The sequence below is a fragment of the Triplophysa rosa genome, linkage group LG9 (assembly GCF_024868665.1).
Source record: "Triplophysa rosa linkage group LG9, Trosa_1v2, whole genome shotgun sequence".
In the NCBI taxonomy this organism is placed as follows: domain Eukaryota; kingdom Metazoa; phylum Chordata; class Actinopteri; order Cypriniformes; family Nemacheilidae; genus Triplophysa; species Triplophysa rosa.
Window position 1 is genome coordinate 11,915,669 of NC_079898.1, and position 23,382 is coordinate 11,939,050.

The 23,382-nt window shown below is 37.6% G+C and overlaps 2 protein-coding genes across 2 annotated transcripts; one reads left to right on the forward strand and one right to left on the reverse strand.

Annotated features, from left to right (window-relative positions):
* The first annotated feature begins 5,117 nt into the window (after positions 1-5,117).
* LOC130559719 (glutamyl aminopeptidase-like) lies at positions 5,118-18,644 on the forward strand. The gene is made up of 20 exons (XM_057342958.1): positions 5,118-5,821; positions 7,883-8,024; positions 8,580-8,711; positions 8,807-8,927; positions 9,035-9,189; positions 13,920-14,033; positions 14,306-14,440; positions 14,537-14,602; positions 14,687-14,752; positions 14,846-15,006; positions 15,170-15,249; positions 15,343-15,479; positions 15,579-15,634; positions 15,779-15,929; positions 16,113-16,186; positions 16,936-17,040; positions 17,122-17,295; positions 17,395-17,535; positions 17,626-17,707; positions 18,378-18,644. The coding sequence occupies exons 1-20, from the start codon at positions 5,157-5,159 to the stop codon at positions 18,522-18,524; spliced, it is 2,904 nt and encodes a 967-aa protein (XP_057198941.1). The 5' UTR covers positions 5,118-5,156; the 3' UTR covers positions 18,525-18,644.
* A 244-nt stretch (positions 18,645-18,888) lies between these two features.
* Positions 18,889-21,911, reverse strand: LOC130559289 (visual pigment-like receptor peropsin). The gene is made up of 6 exons (XM_057342262.1): positions 21,774-21,911; positions 21,254-21,444; positions 20,572-20,587; positions 19,547-19,622; positions 19,084-19,252; positions 18,889-18,927 (listed from the first exon to the last, which is right to left on the reverse strand). The coding sequence occupies exons 1-6, from the start codon at positions 21,898-21,900 to the stop codon at positions 18,889-18,891; spliced, it is 618 nt and encodes a 205-aa protein (XP_057198245.1). The 5' UTR covers positions 21,901-21,911.
* Between the last annotated feature and the right edge of the window lie 1,471 nt (positions 21,912-23,382).

Genomic DNA, 23,382 nt, shown 5'->3' on the forward strand with positions numbered 1-23,382 from the left:
ATGTTCTGCTTCGCTGTGACGCTACGGGACATCCCATCCCCACGCTTATGTGGTTCAAATCTGCCAGACCAAATCATTATAACACGGGTATCCTCGTATACACTTACGTGGTACATTGTTAAACACACAGCAAGGTTATTATAGTTTACTAAAATGAAAACTATTAAAACATTTATTTTATATGTGCCTGAATATTATTTGAAAAACTTAAACTAAACATAAATGAGAAATCTTGCCTCAGAGTCGTTAAAATGATACAACCAAGAACAAAATACAGCAATATAAAAAAGCAGATCAACTATCAAAAACACACAACAAAATAGCTAAATTTAACTTAAAATTAAACTTAAATATAAAAATAAAATTCAAAGATGAATAAAAAGTATATAATGCAAAAACAAAACCATAATAACCTTGACAGCAGTTTTTTTATATGAGACATTATTTGACTTTTGCACATTGGGCTACATCTGTTGGTTTCATATGGATGAGGACTACTAGTTGTTTACAAATATTTATACCATGGTCTGTTTGAATACTGGATTCTGATTGGCTGGAAAGTGTGCATTAAAAGCCTTTAACGCATGGGTAACTCCAATCAGTTTGATTACATTTAAAATTAACTGACAAAATAACCATCATTTTCACCTGTTTGATCTAAAATGACACTGTAAACATCAATAAAAGCTTTAACTTGGCAAATAACCATGGTATAAGCGGGATAATCCACGGCTATGTGTTTGAATGTTTTGATGTCCTAAGTTATTTGAACTTAAAATATTTGTTTTAACTTATACAAATAAGTTAAAATTGCTTAACTTACTTTGAAGTAGTAAGTTGAAATAACTCGTAAAGCCAAAACCACATTTTTCACAGTAAAATTGTGGTGATTAAATGACACCTTGGTGAAAAGTTAAAATTACCCAGAATTCTGAGACACTTCTAACTTTACTGAAAGCATAAATTCCACTGTAAAATTTCAACTTAAATGTGAAATGTTTAAATGAAATCAAATTGGCTTGAACTTAAATTATATTAAAAGTTTAACCCATTTCAACGTTTTTATAAGTTACACAAAACTAGACGTTTTAAAGTCAGTTTAATCTAATTTGAATTCAAGTGACTTGTAAAGCCAATTTGATTTAACTTAAAGTCAGCTTGAACAAAAGTTTTATAGGTAATTTTTTTACGTTCTATTGTCTAATTTCCACTATAAAGTTGAATTCAAACACAACTTGATTTTGGTAGCCCATGAACAATGTGAAAATAATTTCTTAAGTCACAGCCTTGTAACACTCCCTATTTTCTCAAAGCGCAGGATAACATTTGTAAAAGCGTACGTGACATTGCAAGCATAAAATAAATTTGCATTCGCAAAAAAGTTTTGTAAAGGTGTAAATCAAGCTGCAAGCGAAAGAAAACAGGTTTTGCAGCATTGTATCATTTTTCGTAAGCGTAATTCATGTGTTGTGAAACGGCAACTTCATATTACGTCAAATAATTATGATCTGTATTCTTCTGACCTCCGTTTTTTCCACGCTTACACTTTTGACACGTTTTTTGCGCTGAAATACGGCCAAAAGCATTGCGAGTCTGTAAACAGATGTGTGCGTGCAAAAACAATGGTGTTATGAACTGCAAAACGGATTCATCGCGCAGAACCTGTCTTTGTGTATGTAAAATAAATCTGTTGCAAACGTCTTGCCTACGCAGGTGAAAACTGTTTCTTGCAATAACCCGATGTGTACGGTTCCGTCTCGCTTGTAGCTAGGCTTGCAGTTTTGCCACGATTGTCTCACTCATTGGGTTTGCAAGCATGAGTGGGGAGGCGGGGCTACCTTCCTGTGACCAATCAAATGAGGTTCCTGATGACTCTTCGTTTTCTCTTATCTGATTGGTTCAATAACGCGCCAGTCAAGCAGACATCAGAAATGGTACTTTAATGCATGCACCCAGACAATCATAGATATCTCATTTGTACACGATTATTTAAACATTAACCTGACTGACATGTGTTGAATTACTACTATATACCCTTACGGAAAAAGAAAAAAAAAGTGCTAAGTTCAATGTGCTTAAACCATTGAACTGATCCTACAATCTATAATTAAAACTGTTAATTCCAAATGTATGAGAATTTACACTGTAATTTTAATTGTCTCTTAAGGATTTGATGATGGATGCTGTTTTGGATAGGCTTCATTTGCGACTGTCCCACTTAATTGCTTAGTCCACAACCAATTGATTAAGACTTATTGGAGTTTAGGTTTTCCCAGGATTTAGCATACTATGCATAGGCCTATTAGCTATGCACATTTTATAAATTTCCTGCATAAATAGTTTAAAAATATAAAAACGTGTTGAGAACTTGAGTCACCCAAGGGTCATTCCACGAAATCGGTGCCTTTTGTGTCCCTGGTGAATAATCAGACATAGAATTACTATAACAACAAATACATTTTTTATTTAAACTGATACCAACACTACATGTTCTTTCATCAATATTACCTAAAAATAAAGTCAAATAAATATTATTTAAAATAATTAAAATTGTATTTATGCTGGTAAGTGTAAAGTTTTTGGCCTGTCCCTTGCAATGATTTTCGTTTTTAAGCAGTACTTTTACCTTGCAAATTAAAGGAAATATTTGTTTTATTACCCGAGTGAGACATTCGTGCCAAAAAGCTACAAGCGAGACGGAACCGTACACATCGGGTTATTGCAAGAAACAGTTTTCACCTGCGTAGGCAAGACGTTTGCAACAGATTTATTTTACATACACAAAGACAGGTTCTGCGCGATGAATCCGTTTTGCAGTTCATAACACCATTGTTTTTGCAATGGATGACATCAAAGTACCGCGAGAGCGATTTGAAAGCAAAATTTTGTATCGTTTTTCGAATCGCTCTCGCGGTACTTTGATGTCATTCCCCTGTCGGATCTTCGGCGCCGCATCAAGTCGAACAAGCCTATTGGCATGCCATGTGCTTTCTCGTGTCTCGTCTTTGGCCCCGCCCCTCTCGTTCCTCGTATAGCTTTTCCGTTCCTCGTATAACTTTCCTCCTGTGTCTCATTACCCACACCTGCCCATTGTTATCTCCCTTTGTTTATTCTCCCTGTTTAATGCCCTTGTGTTTGCTGTCCTGTGCTGGTAGGTTTTGTATTTTCCTCTTGTTGTGATCTACCCCAAGAAAGTCTAGTTTTGCCAAAGGTCCTGTCCAGTTAAGTCTTTGTTATTTTTATTCTCTTCGGTTTTCCCCCACGTGGGAAGTTTTTGGTTTTGCATTTTTGAATACTTTTCGTTACCTTGTCTGTCCCCCAACGGGGGTGTTTTTGTTGGTTCATTTAAATAAATAATTGTTTTTGCTGCCTGCATCTGGATTCTTTCCCTGACATTTCCTGACAGAACGAACCAGCCAGATTTGAACCCAACAGGCAGCACCATGGACGTAGACCGGTCTCTCCAGGCTCGCCTCCTCTGCAGTGTTCGCCAGGGGAACGAGGACCCAGGGCCGGCGCCAAGGGGGGGCACTCGCGGGCCATGCCCCCCAGGGTTGTTGTGCCCCCCCACCACATGACACAGTTTTAAATTCATGTAATACATATACTGAAATATATAATAAAGTTTTAACGTTTAAAGAATTTTAAACAAAGTGGAAATGAAAATGGTAGCCTAGCCTATATGTTTACTTTGTAAAAAAGATTAATCTAGTCCGGTTGTTGTGATAATGCGTCATTACGCAGCGTATTAATGTATGTATATGTGTGGAGGGAAGCCGCTAGCAATTAGCAAAGTTACATATTCTCGATGCTTCACAAACGGAAGGCTCCGTTAGTTCAGTTTTGGAAAAGGAAAATTTACAACCGGATGTAAGGACACAGTTTTAAGGAGGTTTAATGTTCGCACGCGGCGCTATCAGCTTTTTTTAAAAGGTACGTGTGTTTCATTACTTTTAGCAAGCCTTTGTGCGAAGGAGCATTATATCACAGCATAGGTTAGAATTGTCAATCTGTTGTTTTTGTTGTGACTGTGTGTGGTAATATTGTTTAATTTGTGTTATTTTTGTTCACTTGAAATGTGGTAAACGTGGTAGTTTTGACATTTTTGTGTTAATGATGCTGATTGTGTGCCCTCCCACTGGGAGCCACTTGCCCCCCTGTTAGTCGTGGTCTGGCGCCGACTCTGCGAGGACCTGATGAACTTTGTGGACAGGTTCCTGGAGGCTGCAGAGGAGGTGGCGGCGTTGTTCAACCGCGGCCTCAGGGATCCTTCCCACCACCAGCCAGCCAGCCTGTGCGGAAAGCGGGAGAGAAGGGCATTGTTTAGATATTGGCATGCCATGTGCTTTCTCGTGTCTCATCTTTGGCCCCGCCCCTCTCGTTCCTCGTATAGCTTTCCTCCTGTGTCTCATTACCCACACCTGCCCATTGTTATCCTCCTTTGTTTATTCTCCCTGTTTAATGCCCTTGTGTTTGCTGTCCTGTGCTGGTACGTTTTGTATTTTCCCCTTGTTGTGATCTACACCAAGAAAGTCTAGTTTTGCCAAAGGTCCTGTCCAGTTAAGTCTTTATTTTTATTCTCTTCGGTTTTGCCCCCACGTGGGAAGTTTTTGGTTTTGCATTTTTTTAATACTTTTAGTTACTTTGTCTGTCCCCCATCGTGGGTGTTTTTGTTGGTTCATTTAAATAATTGTTTTTGCTGCCATTGCCACCTGCATCTGTGTTCTTCCCCTGACGTTTCCTGACAGGATGCATGTTTATGATCATCCCTCTTTGAATGCTTATTAACATATTTTGATTTATGTTTAACTGAAGGGCGGTACAAATTCTGCCCCTGTCCCCTATGCATCACATGTATCAGTGTGAGATTCAGTGCGCGTGAAACACTCCCAGTCTGGACATTTGACAACTGCGTGGCAGTGGCTTCACAGAGATCCAAGCCATTTTTTGGACAGTGGTGAAACGTAACTCCTGCTTTAAGTTACGTGCCTCTGTGCCGCCCACAGGCTGCCCTGCATGAGTGTGTGTGGGACTGGAGATCCAGACACAGCTGTTTTCTCTCCTTGGAGGCGAAAGGACGCGTAAGAGTGTGTGTTTGTTGTGTGTATGTCTGACTGTTCTGACTTTCTTACACATTCTTGCTTTGTGTGCTCGCCATGGAAAGCCTGGATTTCGGAAAGGAAAAACGTTACTTTATCCGTGGGAAACACGCTGCTATCATCTGTGCCGTTGTCGTAGTGACAGCTGTTGCTGTGGGGCTTGGGGTCGGTTTGAGCCAGAAGACCTCCTCATCAGAAGATGAAACCAACACGACACCGTCACCATCACCATCACCAACACCATCACCAACACCATCACCATCACCATCAACCCCGCCCCCACCTGCTGACCGGGGACCCTGCAAACCATCCAACAGCACAAACGGTGGCTGGCGCAATTTCCGGCTGCCTGACCATATCGTACCATTGCATTACGATTTGCACCTGGAGCCTGACCTCAACACAGACACCTACACCGGGAGCGTGTCCATCCACCTCAGCCTGACGCAACCCAGCTCGCACCTGTGGCTCCACATCCGGGAGACGTTCGTCACTGCAGTGCCCTCTTTACAGCACAAAGGGCCATCTAGTTTGACCTCTGTCGGAGTGAAGGAATGCTTCGAGTACAAGCCACAAGAGTATGTGGTGGTGGAGGCATCCGAGCAACTGAAAGTCACAGGAACGGATGAAAGCTACGTTCTCACTCTGCACTTCCAAGGCTGGCTCAATGGGTCTCTGGTGGGTTTCTACAGGACCACTTATATGGCTAATGGAGTTCTCAAGTAAGCATCACTCCTTGACCATAGTAAAGGAGTTCACTTTATTTACTCACTCTCGTGTCATTCCAAACCTGTGTGACTTTCTTTCTTGTTTTGAGAAATGTTTGTAACAAAACAACATTGGACACATTGACTTCCATTGTATGGACACAAAACCACAGAGACATGTCTCAAAATATCTTATTTTGTGGTCCACAGAAGAGTGAAGAGTCACATACAGGTTTTAAATGACACGAAGGGTGAATACATGAAATACAATTTCATTTTAGGGTAAACTGTCCTTTTAATATTCAGGGTAGTAGATCATAGGTTCACCTCAACTCTCGGTGAACAGTCATGTTTCCCTTAACAAATTCTGGACATAATCTGAGATATCTGGGTTGGAAAACAATCAACTTCGATTTGCTCATTGACCTCAACAGCCAACACTCACTAACATAAATGACCTCTTACAATATTCCAGCATGTCCCGAGATGGATACAAACCATTCTCTGTTTCAGCTCATTTAGACTAACACTTACATCTCGTATGTGTAAGGGGGTAACAGATTGCTCCGGGACAGTCTTCACTTCCTCTGGATGTGAGGTCTAAATTTAGCCCACAGTTTAAGAATCATAGTTTCTGAGGGAGATATAAAATTTGGTGCGAAGTCCGACTGAGATTATGATGTTAGGTATTTTACAATGCCACGCTTCATAAATCATATTAAATGAGCTGTTTGTTTTAATCGCCCGAGTATTGCCGAGCAGTCCGCTTTGGTTTCTCCACAACTGATTTCTATGGAACAAAATTCAGCAATATTTATAACCTCTCAGCAGTGTTGAATTTTTGTTGATGTGGGAATGGTCATTCATTCACACCTTAATTTCTTAAAACAAATTGTGCCAAACGTTTAGATCATACCAACAAGATATCAATTTCTCTTTAATTCAACCATGAAGTAATGCAGTTTTTAGCTCTGTTATTCTTTGCATCACTTCTCAGTTTTTTCTCAGATTTAGGGGCGGTGTCCCAGACAGGTTTTAAGACTAGTCCCAGACTAAATTAAATGGTAGCGGTGTCTTGATCGAAAATAATTTTAACATATCTTAAAATATATCAGTGCAATTGTTTTATCTGTTTTTTGTAAGGTATGTTCTTTTTAAACGACTTAAATATCCCAATTTATCTAAAGCCTAGTCCTGGTTTTAGATAATCCCTGTCTGGGAAACTTCCCCTTAATATCTTGAGTTTAAAATGACTATTTTATTGCTGTTAGTATCACTATGGGTTTTTCAATGCTATTATTGCATTTCTTGGTATCACCCCTGATGTAAATAATTCTGTATAGACTGTTTCAGTGGCAACAACATAAACAAACTTTATAGGGCCCAAACTTAACTTCTGGTAGACCTCCGCAAAGAATCAATAACTGTTGAGTAGTTTTAATTGAATTTCATAGAATTAATATACAATCAAATATTAATATAAGAATGTAAATATTAAATGCATATAATAATAATAATAATAATATATGCAGAACAAAAGTTTGTGCTTAGATAATATATGTCTGTGTACTGTGCATATTAATTTTGTATTCATAAAACATGAATATATTTAATTGCATAATTACATTTATGCATAATGCATATATTTAAGGAAAATATAAAGTATAAAAATGTATAAACATTTATATATAATTTAAATTATTAGTAAATCAAAATAAATCCTTGTAGTCTAAATATTTACTATATATATGTTTGTGTGTGTGTGTGTTTATAAATACAAAATGAATATGCACAGTACACAGACATATTATGTAAACAAACTTATATTCTGGATGCGATTTGTCATGATTAATCGTTTGACAGCCCTAATATAAATATTAATAGGCCTCCAGTGAAACCGTCTATTGAGTAAAATCCAAGAGCACGGACACATAACAGGCAGTGAGTTTGATTATACTAAATCAGACTTGATGTTTATTAAAATGTCACTTTATTTGAACTTTCTCCACACGTGGTTACTGAGGTAAATGTAAACCACAGGTTGAGTTTAATGAATCCCTCACTGATGTTTTACAGGAAAATAGCTGCCACAGACCATGAACCCACGGACGCTCGTAAATCTTTCCCCTGTTTTGATGAGCCCAACAAAAAAGCCACCTATACTATCTCCATCACCCATGACAGTGCATATGAAGCTCTGTCCAACATGCCTGTGGAGGTACATTAGAATTTTAAAGTTTTACTTAATTAATATTGCATGTAGGAATTTATAGTCTGTTATATTTGACCTGTGCTTCTCTCTCCTTTATCTTAAATGTGTGCTCTCACTGAGCGTGTGTGTGTGCGTACTTGTCTGTGTACGTGCGTGCGTGCGTGCGTGCGTGCGCGCGTGTGTGTCTATGTCTCTGTCTCTGTGTGTTAGTACATGTGCATATTGTGTGTGTGGAGTGTTTTGTATGTGGGTATGTCTGTCTTCTGTGTTTTCAACTTTTTCTTGTTTCTGCAGGTACAACTTTAATTATTTTGCTTATAGTCAATATGTCTCATGTACAGCTGCTTTGTAACAATGAAAATTGTAAAAAGCGCTATATAAATAAAGTTGAGTACATTCACTCTCTAAAACTGTGTGGAGCTTTACAACTGCTATGTATGAAAGTGTGTGAGGTCAATCTTATCTCTACTGGATGACGTCTTCCCCTTTTATTATTGATCTTTTGGGACACTCCAATTGATTTCATAACATAAACGCATCTCTTGGCCTTCTCTTTTACAGAACATAGAAACACTGTCAGATCAAAAGACCAAAACCTCCTTTAAAAAATCAGTAAAGATGAGCACCTATTTGGTATGCTTTGCGGTGCACCAGTTTCAATATGTGGAGCGGATGTCAAAGAGAAACATACCAGTAAGCAATTGCTTTACGGTGATCATTCCAATGAAATAATAATCCAGGAGTACAAGAAAAATTCCCGAGTGTAATCTTTCTTTCTCTATTGACAGTTACGGATCTACGCTCAGCCTTTACAGATAGAAACTGCGAACTATGCTGCCAATGTCACCAAGATCATATTTGATTACTATGAGGAGTATTTTGACATGGAATATTCCATAGAGAAACTAGGTAAATCTGTGAAATCTTTATTATTGTAAAAGCTCTATTGGACTAATTTACAGAACATAGATTCATTGTTGTCACAAATGACTTCATAAGTTTTGTCTTTGTTGCAGATAAGATAGCAATTCCTGATTTTGGGACGGGTGCGATGGAGAACTGGGGTTTGATCACCTACAGAGAAACTAACCTGCTGTTTGATGAGAATGAGTCATCGTCATACAACAAACAGCGTGTGGCCAGTGTCATCGCACATGAGCTCGTCCATCAGGTTACTTATTCACTAAAAATATATTTGATGTCACATAAATATGTGGTCATGTATGTGATCATTTGAGTTTTTTCTGTTGTTTTAATTGTATTTGAGACATTTATTTAAAGAGATGGTTCACTTTAATTTGTTTAATTTAAATTCTGTCATCATTCATTCACCCTCATGCGGTTAAAAACCTGTATATGACTTTCTTCCATAGAACACAAAAGAAGATATTTTGAGAAATGTCTGTGGTTTTGTATCCATACAATGGAGGTCAATGGGGGTCGATGTTGTTTGGTTACCAACGTTCTTCAAAATATCTTCTGTGTTTTGCAGAATAAATAAAGTTATACAGGTTTGGAATGACATGAGGGTCGGTAAATAATAAAAGTATTTTTTGGGGGGTGCTTTCATGCTGTTATTCAGAACAAGTCTACTGAAAAAACAGAAACCGGTTTAAAGTGGACGGGTTGTAATGTTAGTTCCATTATAATATCATTGCATGTGCATATACTGCAGATTTGATGTCATTCATACACTACAGGAACACAGCATGAATACTGAAGTAGGCATTATCAGCAGGGCTGGGAAGGTTACTTTTAAAATGTATTTCACTGCAGATTACAAAATACATGCTTTAAAAAGTAATCTGCAATGTATTTTGTTAGATTACACAAATTTTGTAACTTAATCTAAATAAATAATTTGGAATACTTTGGATCACTGATAAGGTAAAAACAAAGGGATCACCAAACAGATGACTTGGCTTTCCTCTGCATATTATTTTGAACAACATCAGTTGTACAGTTTTCCATCATTGGACATTATAGTCCACAACCGTGAGTGTATGTCTCACAATTCTAAGAAGTCAGAATTGAAGTTGGTAATCTAAAATACTTTTCAGATGTAACTGTAATTTAATTACTTCCCATTTAAAAGTAACTAATGAAATAGTTACTCAAATTTTGTATTTTAAATATGTAACTAAGTTACATGTATTTCATTACTCCCAGCCCTGATTATCAGTCATACGTCAGTCTTGGCAGAACATCCTGTTCTGAGAATAAATGTTATTTTACCTTGTACAACATTGATTAAAAAAAGCAGTTTATTAGACCTGTTAACAGTAACACAAGACCTAAGAGAAATAACAGATACCATAAAGATTATCATCACACTAGGGATGCTCATATTGACCGGTGAACCGTTAACCGACCATTAAAATTTTGACCAGTTAATACTATCAGTTAAACGATTAAAAAAGGTATGTTTATTTTAAGTTTAATAATATTTTTTTAATAATCAAAATAATTTCATAATACATTTTTAAATGACTATTAAATCGTACATGTTTTTAGTTTTCTGTATGGAGAAAGAAAAACATGCTAAGCATTAACTCACGGAGCGTGCAGACGCGTGCGACTAGGTGTAAATGCCCTCCGAAACGTTTTCGAGACAGATTAAAATCCGATCACGCAAGTCACTCGACGAAACAGGACACGTGTAATTCAGCTTTGTTGAGGCCACATTTGTCAGGGCTTTACTCCTCCAAACGGAGTGCCACTGCCAGCGTTGCTCCAGCTCAAATTCTTTGAATTAAATGTACACTTTAAAAAGTAATAACTAGATCTAACTTATAAAAAGTGAGGCAAGTGGCTGCATTGGATGTTTTAAGTTGAGTCAACTTGCAGTTTTTTTTAAGTATAATAAACACTGTAACATTACCTAATACAAACGCAACAAAATCAAGTTGTTAACTAATAGTAGTATTACTCAGTTATTACTCAGTTAGATAAACCTAATTTTCTTGGTACAGGTAACTTACTTATGGGTTGCTACAAGTAACCTGTACTCATTTTAATGAGGTTTTATGAACTTTATGTTCTTAGTAAAATTAACCTAATCATATGTGAATAAACATTTTAATTGAGTCCTGGCTATAACCTCAGAAAAGAAATCTAAATGTCTATATTCTAGGCACTTCAATGATTAACTTTACATAAACAGACTTTGTCAATAACAATTACAAATTCAATTGAAGAAGAAAGAGATGGGATGATAGATTGAAGACAATAACATTTATTCAATGTAACTTGTAACAGTGTGACCAATAAATGTGGTCACACATGTACACAATAATATAAAACAAACACGTTATAAGTGTAATTTCAACCTGTTACAATCTGCAATGTTTAGATAAAGGTAAATGTGAGCCATAAAAATCACATTGTATCACACTGGAACTGCAATGTCAAAAATTATTACAGTATTTCTATATTTCGAACAACTATTATTATTTAAGAACTCCCAAATTGTGCACAGAACACTGTTGAGTTGAGTATACTTACTGTATACCTCATGAGGTAATGATCGGCACAGAACACAGTCCAAAATCCACATGAATTAAGGCACAGAACAATGAACACAAAAGGAAAATAACCATGGAAATTATATTACCTGAGCAACTTGTACCCGTCAAATGAGTCTTAAGGTCAAGAACAAACAAAAAAAGAAAGAAAACATTTAAGTTGGTATTTGGTAAACTCACCTACCAAAGTGATTGCATTTTTTCAAGTGATGGCAAACAATGCCAGATGCCATTGAGAAATCATCTAAGACAATTTGGTGAGGAGATTTGTATACTTGGATGATGGCTTAGGACGCATGGGGTCCAATCCCACAAACAGCCTCTGATATATCTCAAAAGTAGACACCAGTTTTGAGGGATACTTGAGGTCGAGGGCATAGGTAAGTCCAAACAGGAGGCAGCATGCTTTCGACAGGTTTGGCACACCTCTGACCACAGGCTGTCCTTCTATGATAATCCCAATCATGTCGGGCTGATGGCACATTTAATTGACCTTTCTCCAATTAAATTTTTATAATACACTTTTTAAAGCCTGGTAGTTTTTAATTGTACAGTATATTTAACTAGATTAAGGATTTTAGTCATCACATGTCAGGATCTTAAATTATCACAGAAAAAAGTTGAGAAAACGTTAGTGGCAACTGACAGCCTGATAATAAAAAACTGCTCTATTTGGTGATTTTTTACTGTTTGTTGTAGGGAGGAGACAGAATGGTGATCTGCCTTCTATTGGTGGTTGGTACATAAAAACGTCTTAAGAAATGTAATTGTATGGAGCCCACACTATTGTTTGCAATTTTACCTATGTTTTACTTACCTGGGAATAGTTATAGCTGTAATTGTATCTATTCTGAAGTTTTTCTTACCTGGATGTGAAGCTTAAAGACCCCAGGTAACAAAAGCGCTTGGGTATCTAAAGACAAGGAAAATGCATGTATAAGGTTAAAAATCTGTGGTTTAACTTGATTTAAGTAATAAGTTAGAAATAGTTTTAGGTTTTTTAAACAAACATTAATTGACTATGCAGCATTAAAAAAAACGTGGATCAAATCTCTAAAATTAGACAGACTAAGCATACATCTCTACAGTAAAATCTGTGCATCTGCTTTAGTAATGCAAAAGTATACTAACATGATCTCTCTTTCCTGAGTCCTGTCAAAGGCACACGGCTGTAGCTTGTTTTGCCTGCTGTTCATAAAACACCACAGCTTACTTTCCCTTATTTGCCCGCACAACTATTGCCTGAAAGCTCAAAATTGCGACCGTTTCGATCACATATTATCCCGAAATTTAATCTGTGCAATCTAAAAATATAACCGAGGGCGTTTGTGCAACTAATTATTACCTACGTATCTGTGTTTTTAAACACGTCCATCCTAAATGTTGTAACAGTGGCGATTATGTTAGCAGGTGCTGCTAGCGCCATACTATCAAATGCACTAGCATCTCGGGTCTAATTGTCAACAAGCTCCAGACTGTCACCACAACACGTATGTTACTTTATTAAATAAAAACTCCAAGCTTTGGATTGAGGTAGGCCTGCTATTTTTATTTGATGAAAAAACTGTCTGACGGTAATAAACTTTGCCGGTTCTTCTGTTTTCGTTTTGTCATAATTTGTTATTTAATTCAGTTTTTTTCTTGCCTGTTTATTTTATGCTTTGGATTTATATTATTTTAGATTTTCTCCATTGTCCAAAACGCCGCAGGTTCGTGAAAATGTGATATGTGAATGCAGGTGCTGTTATTAATGTATTCGTTATGCTGCTGTTTGCACGTTAAAATAAATCTGTGAAAAACATGTATATTTTACGTGTCACAGACCCTCGTCAACTGTAGCTGTGTCTCATTTCGAAGTCTGCGTCCTCCGGATGTCGCATGCGAAGGCGTATGCGGCGGACAAACGCGACCTCTGGAGGACGCAGCCTTCGAAATGAGACGGCATATATTTTCTAATTCCAATTTATTATTAGAATCTTATCGGTTAACTGTTAATGTTCGGATAACGAGTGTCGGTTCTCGGTTAGGGAAATTAAGCGAAATGAGCATCCCTACATCACACGGTTACATATTACACTTCACACAGCCCAACACAGTCAAGTTTTTGGGGTAATGATCTAGTTACTGAGTTACCCAGGGCCAAAAAAGTGACCGTATATTAATATAAAAAGCATGGATGAACCAAGAAAGGTTAAGCTCCCTGAAAAGTGTGCAGAGACACATTTTTCCCCATCAGTGTTCTCTTCAAAAGAGAAAATGTCCCTAAGCTAAAATAACAACATTTTGTCAAATGCATTGTTACAAGAGCGTGAATGTACCTGGGTTATGAATTATTTTGGAGCTACAGTTTAAGCAGTGTTTTGTCTTTTATTTGAAGTGGTTTGGAAATATTGTGACCATGGACTGGTGGGATGACCTGTGGCTGAATGAAGGCTTTGCCAGTTTCTTTAAATATGTTGGAATGGAACAAGCAGAACCCGACTGGGGAATGGTGAGCACATGCTATAGGCATGCCGGATGCATGACAATTTAATATAATAAAGTTATATATGTTATACAGTATATGTACTGTATATAGCACACAATATGAATCACATATGTTGCCAAACAGCACAGGAGTCAGTTTTGAGCGTAATATATGATACATTTTTTCCTTAGAAATTATATTTTTAACACTAACAAAGATATTTCAAAACAGACCTACCATGAGCTCTGAGGTTAAACAATGGATGGTCATGTAAAAAGGTTTTTTTCTGTTTTCAGCGTGACATCATGCTCATCATTGATGTGTTTCCTGTCATGGTTGATGATGCACTTCTCTCCTCCCATCCTATTATTGTGGATGTGTCCAGCCCGGCTGAGATCACATCAGTGTTTGATGGCATCTCGTACAGCAAGGTACTGTACCCTACAGTGGTGCTGATGCAGAAAGCTTCACAGCTTCATTTACCAGTTGTCCTTAAAGTGAATTGTCGACTTCACTGTGTGTTTTAGGGAGCATCTATTTTAAGAATGCTGGAGGACCTGCTTGGCCGTGACACATTTAGGGATGGATGTCGAGTAAGTCACCACATCTCTTTTTTTGCAAAGGTTTTCCAATGGCTGTGAATGAATGAATCTTCCGTTTTGTTTTTCCCACCACAGAGTTACCTGAAGGCTTACCCCTTCCAGAATGCAAAGACTGCAGACTTCTGGAAAGCCTTGACTAATGTAAACAGCGTTTAGTGGTCATGTCTTGCCACGTTCTTTAATGTCCAATTTTAGAATGTTTAGTCATTGCGCATCTCTCTGGCTGTATTTTAGGAAAGTGGCAGACCTGTAGCAGACATTATGGACACGTGGACCAAGCAGATGGGATATCCTATGCTAAATCTGACCACCACAAACACTAATGCTAAACTCACCCAGACCAGGTTTCTCCTGGACCCCAATGCTGACCCATCTCAGCCCAGTAGTCCCCTGGGGTGAGTCTGACAGTCCTGCAATCCCGATACATTTCATTCACTGGTTATCAGTGCAGTACTTTTATTGACTGTACGTCATGTTAATGTTTGATTCTGCTTATTTCAACACCGATTGGTGCATTTTCTGAAGTTTTTCTTTGATGTTTCAACTCTTGTCCCACAGCTACAAATGGACCATTCCTGTCAAATGGAACTCACTAAACTCCAACAATGACTCCATCATATTTGACAAGGGACAGACAGGTAACTTATTTCTTCTCAGATTATTGACCTTTGAGGATTCATTTCTTAACATGTTTTTAATGGAGATCTACCATTTGCTCTGTGTTTATTCAGAGCTGGTCATTCCTGGATATTCTCCTACCAGTGATGGTCTCATCAAAGTCAACAAAGACCACATGGGCTTTTACCGAGTACATCACAATGACATTATGTGGACCACTATCAGCGAGCAACTTCTCGCAGATCATCTGGTATTGTATTATTCTAATCCTTTTCTTTAAAACGAATTGAAATAATAAAACAATGTTGGCACTTAGTAAACAAAATGTAATAACCAACATGTGTTTTAGGTGTATGACGCAACCGATCGAAGCAGCTACATTGATGATGTGTTTGCATTTGGACGGTGAGTCATTGCAACATTTACATTAACGCATATGGTGGACAATTGTATTCAATGCCTTTTCAACAGATGCATACATAGTACGTATATTTTTCTATGGTTATTAAGAATTTCAAGTTTACAGTGCTGCTTTTTGTTGGTAAACAGGGCAGATATCATTGATTATGCAAATGCCTTCAACTTAATGAAGTATCTCATCAATGAAACCGAGTACATTGTGTGGGATCGAGTCTCAACTTCAATCTCATACGTGGCAAACATGCTGGCTGATGATGCAGTGCTGTACCCTAAATTCCAGGTAGGTTTCTAAAGCCTTGACTTTAAAGTTTCTGAGAGTATGGGTGTTTTTAACGCCCTTTTTAATGAAATGACACAAAACTTGTAGAAGAAACTGTTGAAATATGACTTTATTCTAACTGTGAGATTTACTATGTTGGCATTTCTATTTCATATCACTGTGTTTCATGTCATATTTGTTTAGAAACTCTTCCGTGATCATGTGCAGAAGATATCCAAGGCTCTTGGGTGGAATGATGAGGGGACCCAAACAGAGCGGTAAGAGATATTTAGCAGAACTAGTGAAAAGACTTTCCTATTGCACAGGCCAAAGACACATTTTTGGATCTATCCATCTTGGATATGTATACAGTACATGTGCTGAATAGTTTGTGTGTGAGTGGGAAGTGTGAGTCTAAAATGCCCACTAGTAAAAATGCTTACATTTTTTCTCAATGCAAAAAAATTGATTATAGTGAAAAGTTTAATTGATAAGGACATATAAAACTATCATTTAGTATTACTCTGTTTTATTATCTTTTGCTAATGGATTTTTTTCAATGAATGAAAATATTAAAGGTCCAGTGTTGAGATTTAGTGGCATCTAGTGGTGAGGTTGTCAATTGCAACCAACGGCTCACTCCACCCTCCCTTTCAAAGCACTACGGAGGCTGACAAGATGTTGTCATGTTTTCACTTCTTTGCCGAAGGAGATAACGTATATGAAACGCGCTCTGTCGCGCAGTTTGGCCATTTAGGGCTACTGTAGAAACATCATGGCGCATTGCATGTAAGGGGACCCGCGGTGTATGTAGATAGAAATAGCTCATTAAGATAATAAAAACAAAACGCTTCATTATATAGGGTCTTCATACACCTCTGAAGACATAGTTATGTTTATTATTGCATTTCTGTCAATAGATCCTCCAAAAAAATGACACACTGGACCGTTTGAACACCACTGTATATTAGTTTGCAATGTAAATGCACTCCAGCAGACAAACTGAATGATGTGTGTGTCTGCACAGGCTCCTGAGAGAGACGGTGTTGGGCATCGCATGTCAGATGGGGGATCAGGAGGCTCTTAATCAAGCCTCTGATATTTTTAATAAATGGATTAATGGAACACTGAGGTAATACATTGACTCACAGGAAGTCTACCGGTGCACTTAGAGACTGTGTATTAATGGGCTGTTTGTCTGATCTGGGAGCAGCAGTGTGGCTGTGAACTTACGGTTGCTGGTGTATCGTTATGGTATGAAGAACTCTGGGTCAGCAGCAGGATGGGAGATCATGTTCCAGAGATATCTCACAGCAAATCTCGCACAGGAGAAAGACAAGCTGCTCTATGGCCTGGTATCAGTGGAAGATGTCACACTTCTGTCTAGGTAAGTCCATACTAATATTAATTCAAATCCTATTGCAATATTATACATAAAATGTACTTTACAATTCACACAGTAATTATTGAAAATGTTTCTTAATAGGTTGCTAGAGGCCACTAAGACTGAAAGCATTATAAGGAGCCAAGATGTTTTTACCGTAGTGCAATATGTGTCCCGAAACAAATATGGTAAAACCATGGCGTGGGACTGGGTCACGCTTAACTGGGACTATTTAGTAAACAGGTTAGTTTATCCATTAACAATTATGAGTTGTATGAAAAAAAAACGGTCTTTAAAAAACGAATATTGTATATGATGTCATGTCTATGGTAGGTATACTATCAATGACAGGAATTTAGGCCGCCTGCCCTCCAGAATTACTGGCACGTATAACACCAAGCTGCAGCTGTGGAAGGTAATGCACACCTGGATTAATACTACACACACTAGGCCTACTACTAGAAAACTGCATTATGATGATCTCATCATACCTTGTATCTCTATATTGCATGATTTGTATGCTTTGCCATAAATCATTATTATGAGTTATGTTTGTAATTGGGTTTTGCAAATATCTAACCAATAAAAAGTATTAAAAAGTGCTTGTCAACTTCAACAACACAGTATTTAATCATTCAAAAAGTGCAGGGTTTTTTCCGTTCCTGAAAAACAGCAAATTTAGACATACTACAGTAATTTTACAGTTATTTTTACAGGTTTTTCACGTATAATATCCCCAAAACTGTAATTTTATGAAATGTTTTAACAGATTTTCACGAATTTTTGAAAATTGGTCAAAACCGTCAAATTACAGAAAAGGACTGCAAATTTACAAGACAAACAGGAAATTTTACAGGAAAAAAATATGTTTACAGTATATTTCTGGCGCCCCAGCTGTCAGAAATTTCCTGTTTTTTATGGGATTTTTTTAGTCTTTTTTTAAATACGGTCAAAAAACGTCAAATTACAGAAAAAGATTTCTGGTGACCCAGCTGCCAGAAAATTTCATTTTTTTGCAGGATTTTTTTACAGTGTTATTTTTTTTATAAAAATGCTTTGTAGATTGATCTCGCATTTCTTTTCAGATGGAGAACTTTTTTGCATTGAACCCGAATGCAGGAGCAGGTGCGATGCCCAGGAAACAAGCTCTAGAGACAGCGAGGAACAATATTGAATGGATGAAACGAAACCTGGAGGAGATAAAGCTCTGGCTGGAGAACAATGTGTCTTAGTGCTGTACATGAGTTCATGACTGATTTTACCACTAGCCATTACATCACACATTGTTCACGAAGTTTAGTTAAATTAATGGAATTAATTGCTCAGGGCAGCTTGAAAATGAATTTGTAGCTTGTAAAATACGTTGTAAAGGATGTTTAAATTCCCAGCATTGTGTTCAAGTGCTCATTTCCTTACTATTGTTATTTGCTTTTATTTCTGAGATTAAGATATGAATTGCAGAAACCTGTAAGATAAGAAAGTAATGGTATATGTGGTGTATTAACTGTGAAGCGTAGAGATAGCGTCCAGTGCTGATTACATTCCATATTTCATTAATGTCTAATGAATATGTAATTCACTAGGGGTTTTGATCATTTACGGGTTTAGAGGTGAAGAAGAGGCTGTCATTGGAACCTGGTTGTTAATAGTAATGATATGCTCAATTATTACAAAAAAAAAACAATATCACAATACAACAACTTTTGACATTTTCTTTGATTTTGCAGTTAAATTAATTGTTTTCTGTGAAATGCATATACTTGAATTTGTGTGCAAAAATAAACTGCTTGCCTTGGTCACATCCATCTGGTCTGACCAATCCATGTTGATGCTGTCTAAGCAGTTATTGGCTTTATACCTCTTCACAGTAACAGAAACACTGTAGTAACAGTAGAACATGACCGAGAGAGGAATGATGAAGTTGATCGTGATCACAGCCATCGTGTAGGACACGAACGACCTAAAATAAAAAGTGATTAATCCTCTTACATTATTTTCTTCTGCTGCACACAAAGAAGACCATTTTAAAAATGTTGGTAACCAAAACAGCAGTACAGTATCCATTGACATGCATTGGCCTTGTGTCCCCAATAGAAGTGAATGGGTATCGCAGTTGTTTGGTTACCAACATTCTTCAAAATATCTTCTTTAGTGTTCTGCAGTAGAAATAAAGTCATCCAGGTTTGAAATGGCAAGAGGGTGAGTAAATGATGTTCTGAATCATAATTTCTGATGTTTTTGACTCTTAACTCACGAATCATTGTTCCTCCAGTTGATGGTGCAGGTGGCACCTGTGGGGTCAGGAGCATATCCTGCCCAGCCAACACATTCTCAATCCCGACTCGTCACATATTTACGATGGGTCAGCGTCACTTTTGAACGCGCAAGGTACCCCTTTGGCGTCGTTTTTCGACGTGAAGGGCATGCGAATTTTACCGTCATTATGAAAATGTATATCGAATATAATTTGCAATGATGATGTTTCGGGGTTTTAATTTAAATTTAATGGACAGGATAATTGCGTTACATGACGTCTCAGGGAGTGATTCGTCCAGTCGTGCATGCACATTGCGCAACATTCTATGGGTCCTGAGACAAAAGAACGAACGACTCGAACCCGAAGTCTCAAGAGGTGAACTATTCAATTCTCTTTCCGGCTCAGACGGCATTGGTAAAGCGTACGGGGCTGTCACGTGATGAACGAACGACTCGAAACCGAAGACTCGAGAGGTGAACTAATCCATTCTCTTTCCGGCTCAGACTGCATTGGTTTAGCTTACGAAGCTGTCACGTCGTGAACGAACGAGTCAAACCCGAGGACTTGTCAGATAAGAGGTGTGGTGAGCTAATCATAGACTAAAGACCCAGGTAAACAATGAATTAATCTTTTCTGTTTCTTATAGCATTATAGTTTTGTATTGTTTGTAATGTGATCAACGTTTGCATAAGTAGTAGATGTGTTAGGAAAGTAACATGTAACATTTTAATTATATTTTGCTCAAATGAACGAAATGAACGATATGACTCGAAAAAAGATTTGTTCATTTTGCTGAACGAGACTCAAAGGTCCGAGTCAGTAAAATGATCCGAACTTCCCATCACTAAAATACAGATATTCCAAGGGTGCCAACGCGAAACGATTGAATTGAATGAGGAACAGATGCGAAAGCGATCACCGTCCGCCGTAATCTCAAATCCAGCGAAGAACGACGTTCAAATATTGCCGCCAGAGGAAGTTGCGTCACCTTCGATGCCATTGGCTCTCCCATGTCTCGTGACCGATGGCGTCATTTCCCTTACAGAAAAGACGCACGAAATTCACATGTGCAAAAAACACATGTGATCACATGTGAAATGTGTGTTTTTGGAACATTTTGGTGTGAATTCCATGTGAATTCCCACGTGAAACCCATGGGATAACATATGCGACATGTCTCCACATGTGATGATCACATGTTCTTCACGTCACCACATGTTGCACATGTCATCCCATGGGTTTCACGTGGGAATTCACATGGAATTCACACCAAAATGTTCCAAAAACACACATTTCACATGTGATCACACGTGTTTTTTGCACATGTTAAACACATGTTGTATACATGTGATCACGTGAAAAACATGTGAAATTCATGTGTCTTTTCTGTAAGGGTTCGTTGGCTTTGAACGTGAAACGGTATTGGCTCCCGCGACCGACTGCATCTAGCTGTTCCGGTTTATCTTTTGAATGGGAACCGACTTCATGCATTCACGGACACGCACGGCATCTTCATGTATAGTCGTACGGCTTTGGAGCAATAAGGTCTGCGAAACGAGCTGTTTGTTATTTTGTAATGCTTTTGGTCAGTTTGTGCAATAAATACCCGTGACTGTACTTTTATTCGCGTGCTGTGTTTTATATGGCTGAGAAGTGGTTAGAATCATTAATTTTGTATCTGTAAACCAGGCAAAGGACGCACACCTGGCAACCCGTGTAGCCGAATTTCCAGCTCCCGTGCAGGTCTGAGGCTGCAGACATGGGGTAACCAATACCAGCAACACCAATGTCAGTTAAAGCCAGATTAATGATGATAGCATTCGTGGCATTGCGCAACTCTCTGAACTTCACAAACATCAGCAGCACCACAATGTTACTAGACAGACTGACCACCCCTGCCAAGAGAGACAGACGAGGAGAGAAGATGTTGATAGGTCTGTGGACACACACCGGCATGTTTCCTGTCCATTCAAAACATTTCACGCATTCATCTTGCCGTTTTACAGGCTCCCCCTGCTGGTTGCTTTCCACGCTTGGCTAAAAAAAAAAAAAAAAAATAAAAGAAATGTTTGAAAACAACCCTACAGTCTAATGTGACCCTAGGACACAGATGTAAGAAAATAAAGGTAAAAGACAAATACATTGGCTTTAGCTTACTAAACTCTTTATATAAAAATGCCAATAAACTTGAGCGCTATACAATCAAATACTGCACAAACATTACCTGCGGTGATGAGATATGCAGCGACAATATTGTGCTCTGTTTGTGTGAAGGCACTCTTTTCAACATAAGGAAAACTCTCAGAAGAATTCAGAAAGCCAGATTCCATCTCTTTGTCACACAAAGCCATTTACAAACCAATCAGATTTCTCTTCTTTTTCCAACTTTCACATCCATTTAAATCAAATCTTGCATCTTAAAGGAACCTTGAAGTCCACTGTTTTACCTTGTGAGAGAATCATGAAACTGTACTGTACAGAAGAGGCTGGGTAGGGGGGCTGTAGGATTTAGGGGATGTAGAAGTTGGTGGGGTGACTGTAGGAATGAAAGGCTGGAAAAACAATGGAATGGAAAGCTCTCTAATTATGTTTTCTGCTTGGTTTGCGAGAACTGAAGAGAGCGTTCAGTGTTAATCCACACATGAAGGCTTTTCATTCCAAGTAGCAGAAAAGCTTTCTTGTAAGAGTGAGTACAATTTAATTCAAATATTTTACCTTAAAAACAACAAAAGTAGCATTCTATTAATAAAAAAATCCTAAATCTGTCAGATAAAGAAACAGTTTGGGCCCAGGATTATGTGTGAAATATTTATGAGGCCAAACACATGCACTCTACATTATCTGGCAGTATTATTTCAGGAATCTTATTATGTAACTTTTAGACGAAAACGCTCAAAGACGAGCTACCTTACTTGTAAACAACATAAATTGTCATCACTGTAATATTATTCATGATTAATTATCACAGCATAAAGTCATATTGAAAAAGTGAATGTTAATTTAAAATGATGTACAATATATTTTGTACATTCAATACATTTAAATACTATCAAATGTGGTTTCTTTTTAAATAAAGCCACCATGGCGAATGGATTGGGTTTAACCAAGATAATCTTTCCATCCCCTTGTTGCTTTTAAACTTCTGTGCTCTGTTACTCTGACTATGCATTTACGCAATTCTATGTACAGTTGTACAATAACTACTGTGATGCTGCTAAAAGTATTTTCAGATAATCTCAAGTTTAATTCATTTTTAAATTCAAATGTTCCAATTTAAGGCAAAAAGGCCATTTAAATAATATATAATAAAAGATATAATAAACAAAACTATTATTCTAATGTTTAGTAGCTTTAATGTAGCTTTATTACTATTTCCTTGATTTTTCTAAAGAAAATATTTTTCTGTTTATTTATTGTATTTCTGTGCCTCTGCTATGCACCAGTTCACAAAGGCACTCCTTGTATGTGTGATGTAAACATCAATAAAGTTCTAATATAATTCTAATTTACACATGCAAAATAATGAAAGCAACATATATTTCTACCAACTTTATTACATAAAGTCATTTTTTATAATCAGGGATGCTCTGCAGCTGGCTTGAGCCACTAGAGGGCGGTTTTGACTAGAAGGGATACAGATACCTCCACTGGGCATGCGCACTTCAGTACCGCGGAAAACAATTGATTTCTATTTTTTATTATTGTAAGGTTAGGTTTAGAGTTGGGGGAGGTGTAGGCGTTAGCTAATGTCATTTATTGTAATTATATGGCGAAATTTTGCACCACTTCTGGCCGAAGCTGTATCCCTTCTAGCAACGACCGGACGTTACGAC

Bases quoted from the DNA above. Each gene is read 5' to 3' on its own strand.
- LOC130559719 (XM_057342958.1), top strand. From the start codon at position 5,157: ATGGAAAGCCTGGATTTCGGAAAGGAAAAACGTTACTTTATCCGTGGG. The intron at 15,007-15,169 runs GTGAGTCTGACA...CTTGTCCCACAG, and splicing joins CAGCCCAGTAGTCCCCTGGG to CTACAAATGGACCATTCCTG. The intron at 17,041-17,121 runs GTAATACATTGA...ATCTGGGAGCAG, and splicing joins TGGATTAATGGAACACTGAG to CAGTGTGGCTGTGAACTTAC.
- LOC130559289 (XM_057342262.1), bottom strand. From the start codon at position 21,900: ATGGCTTTGTGTGACAAAGAGATGGAATCTGGCTTTCTGAATTCTTCT. The intron at 21,445-21,773 runs GTAATGTTTGTG...CTCTCTTGGCAG, and splicing joins TGCATATCTCATCACCGCAG to GGGTGGTCAGTCTGTCTAGT. The intron at 18,928-19,083 runs GCAAGCAGTTTA...ATTAACAACCAG, and splicing joins ACCAGATGGATGTGACCAAG to GTTCCAATGACAGCCTCTTC.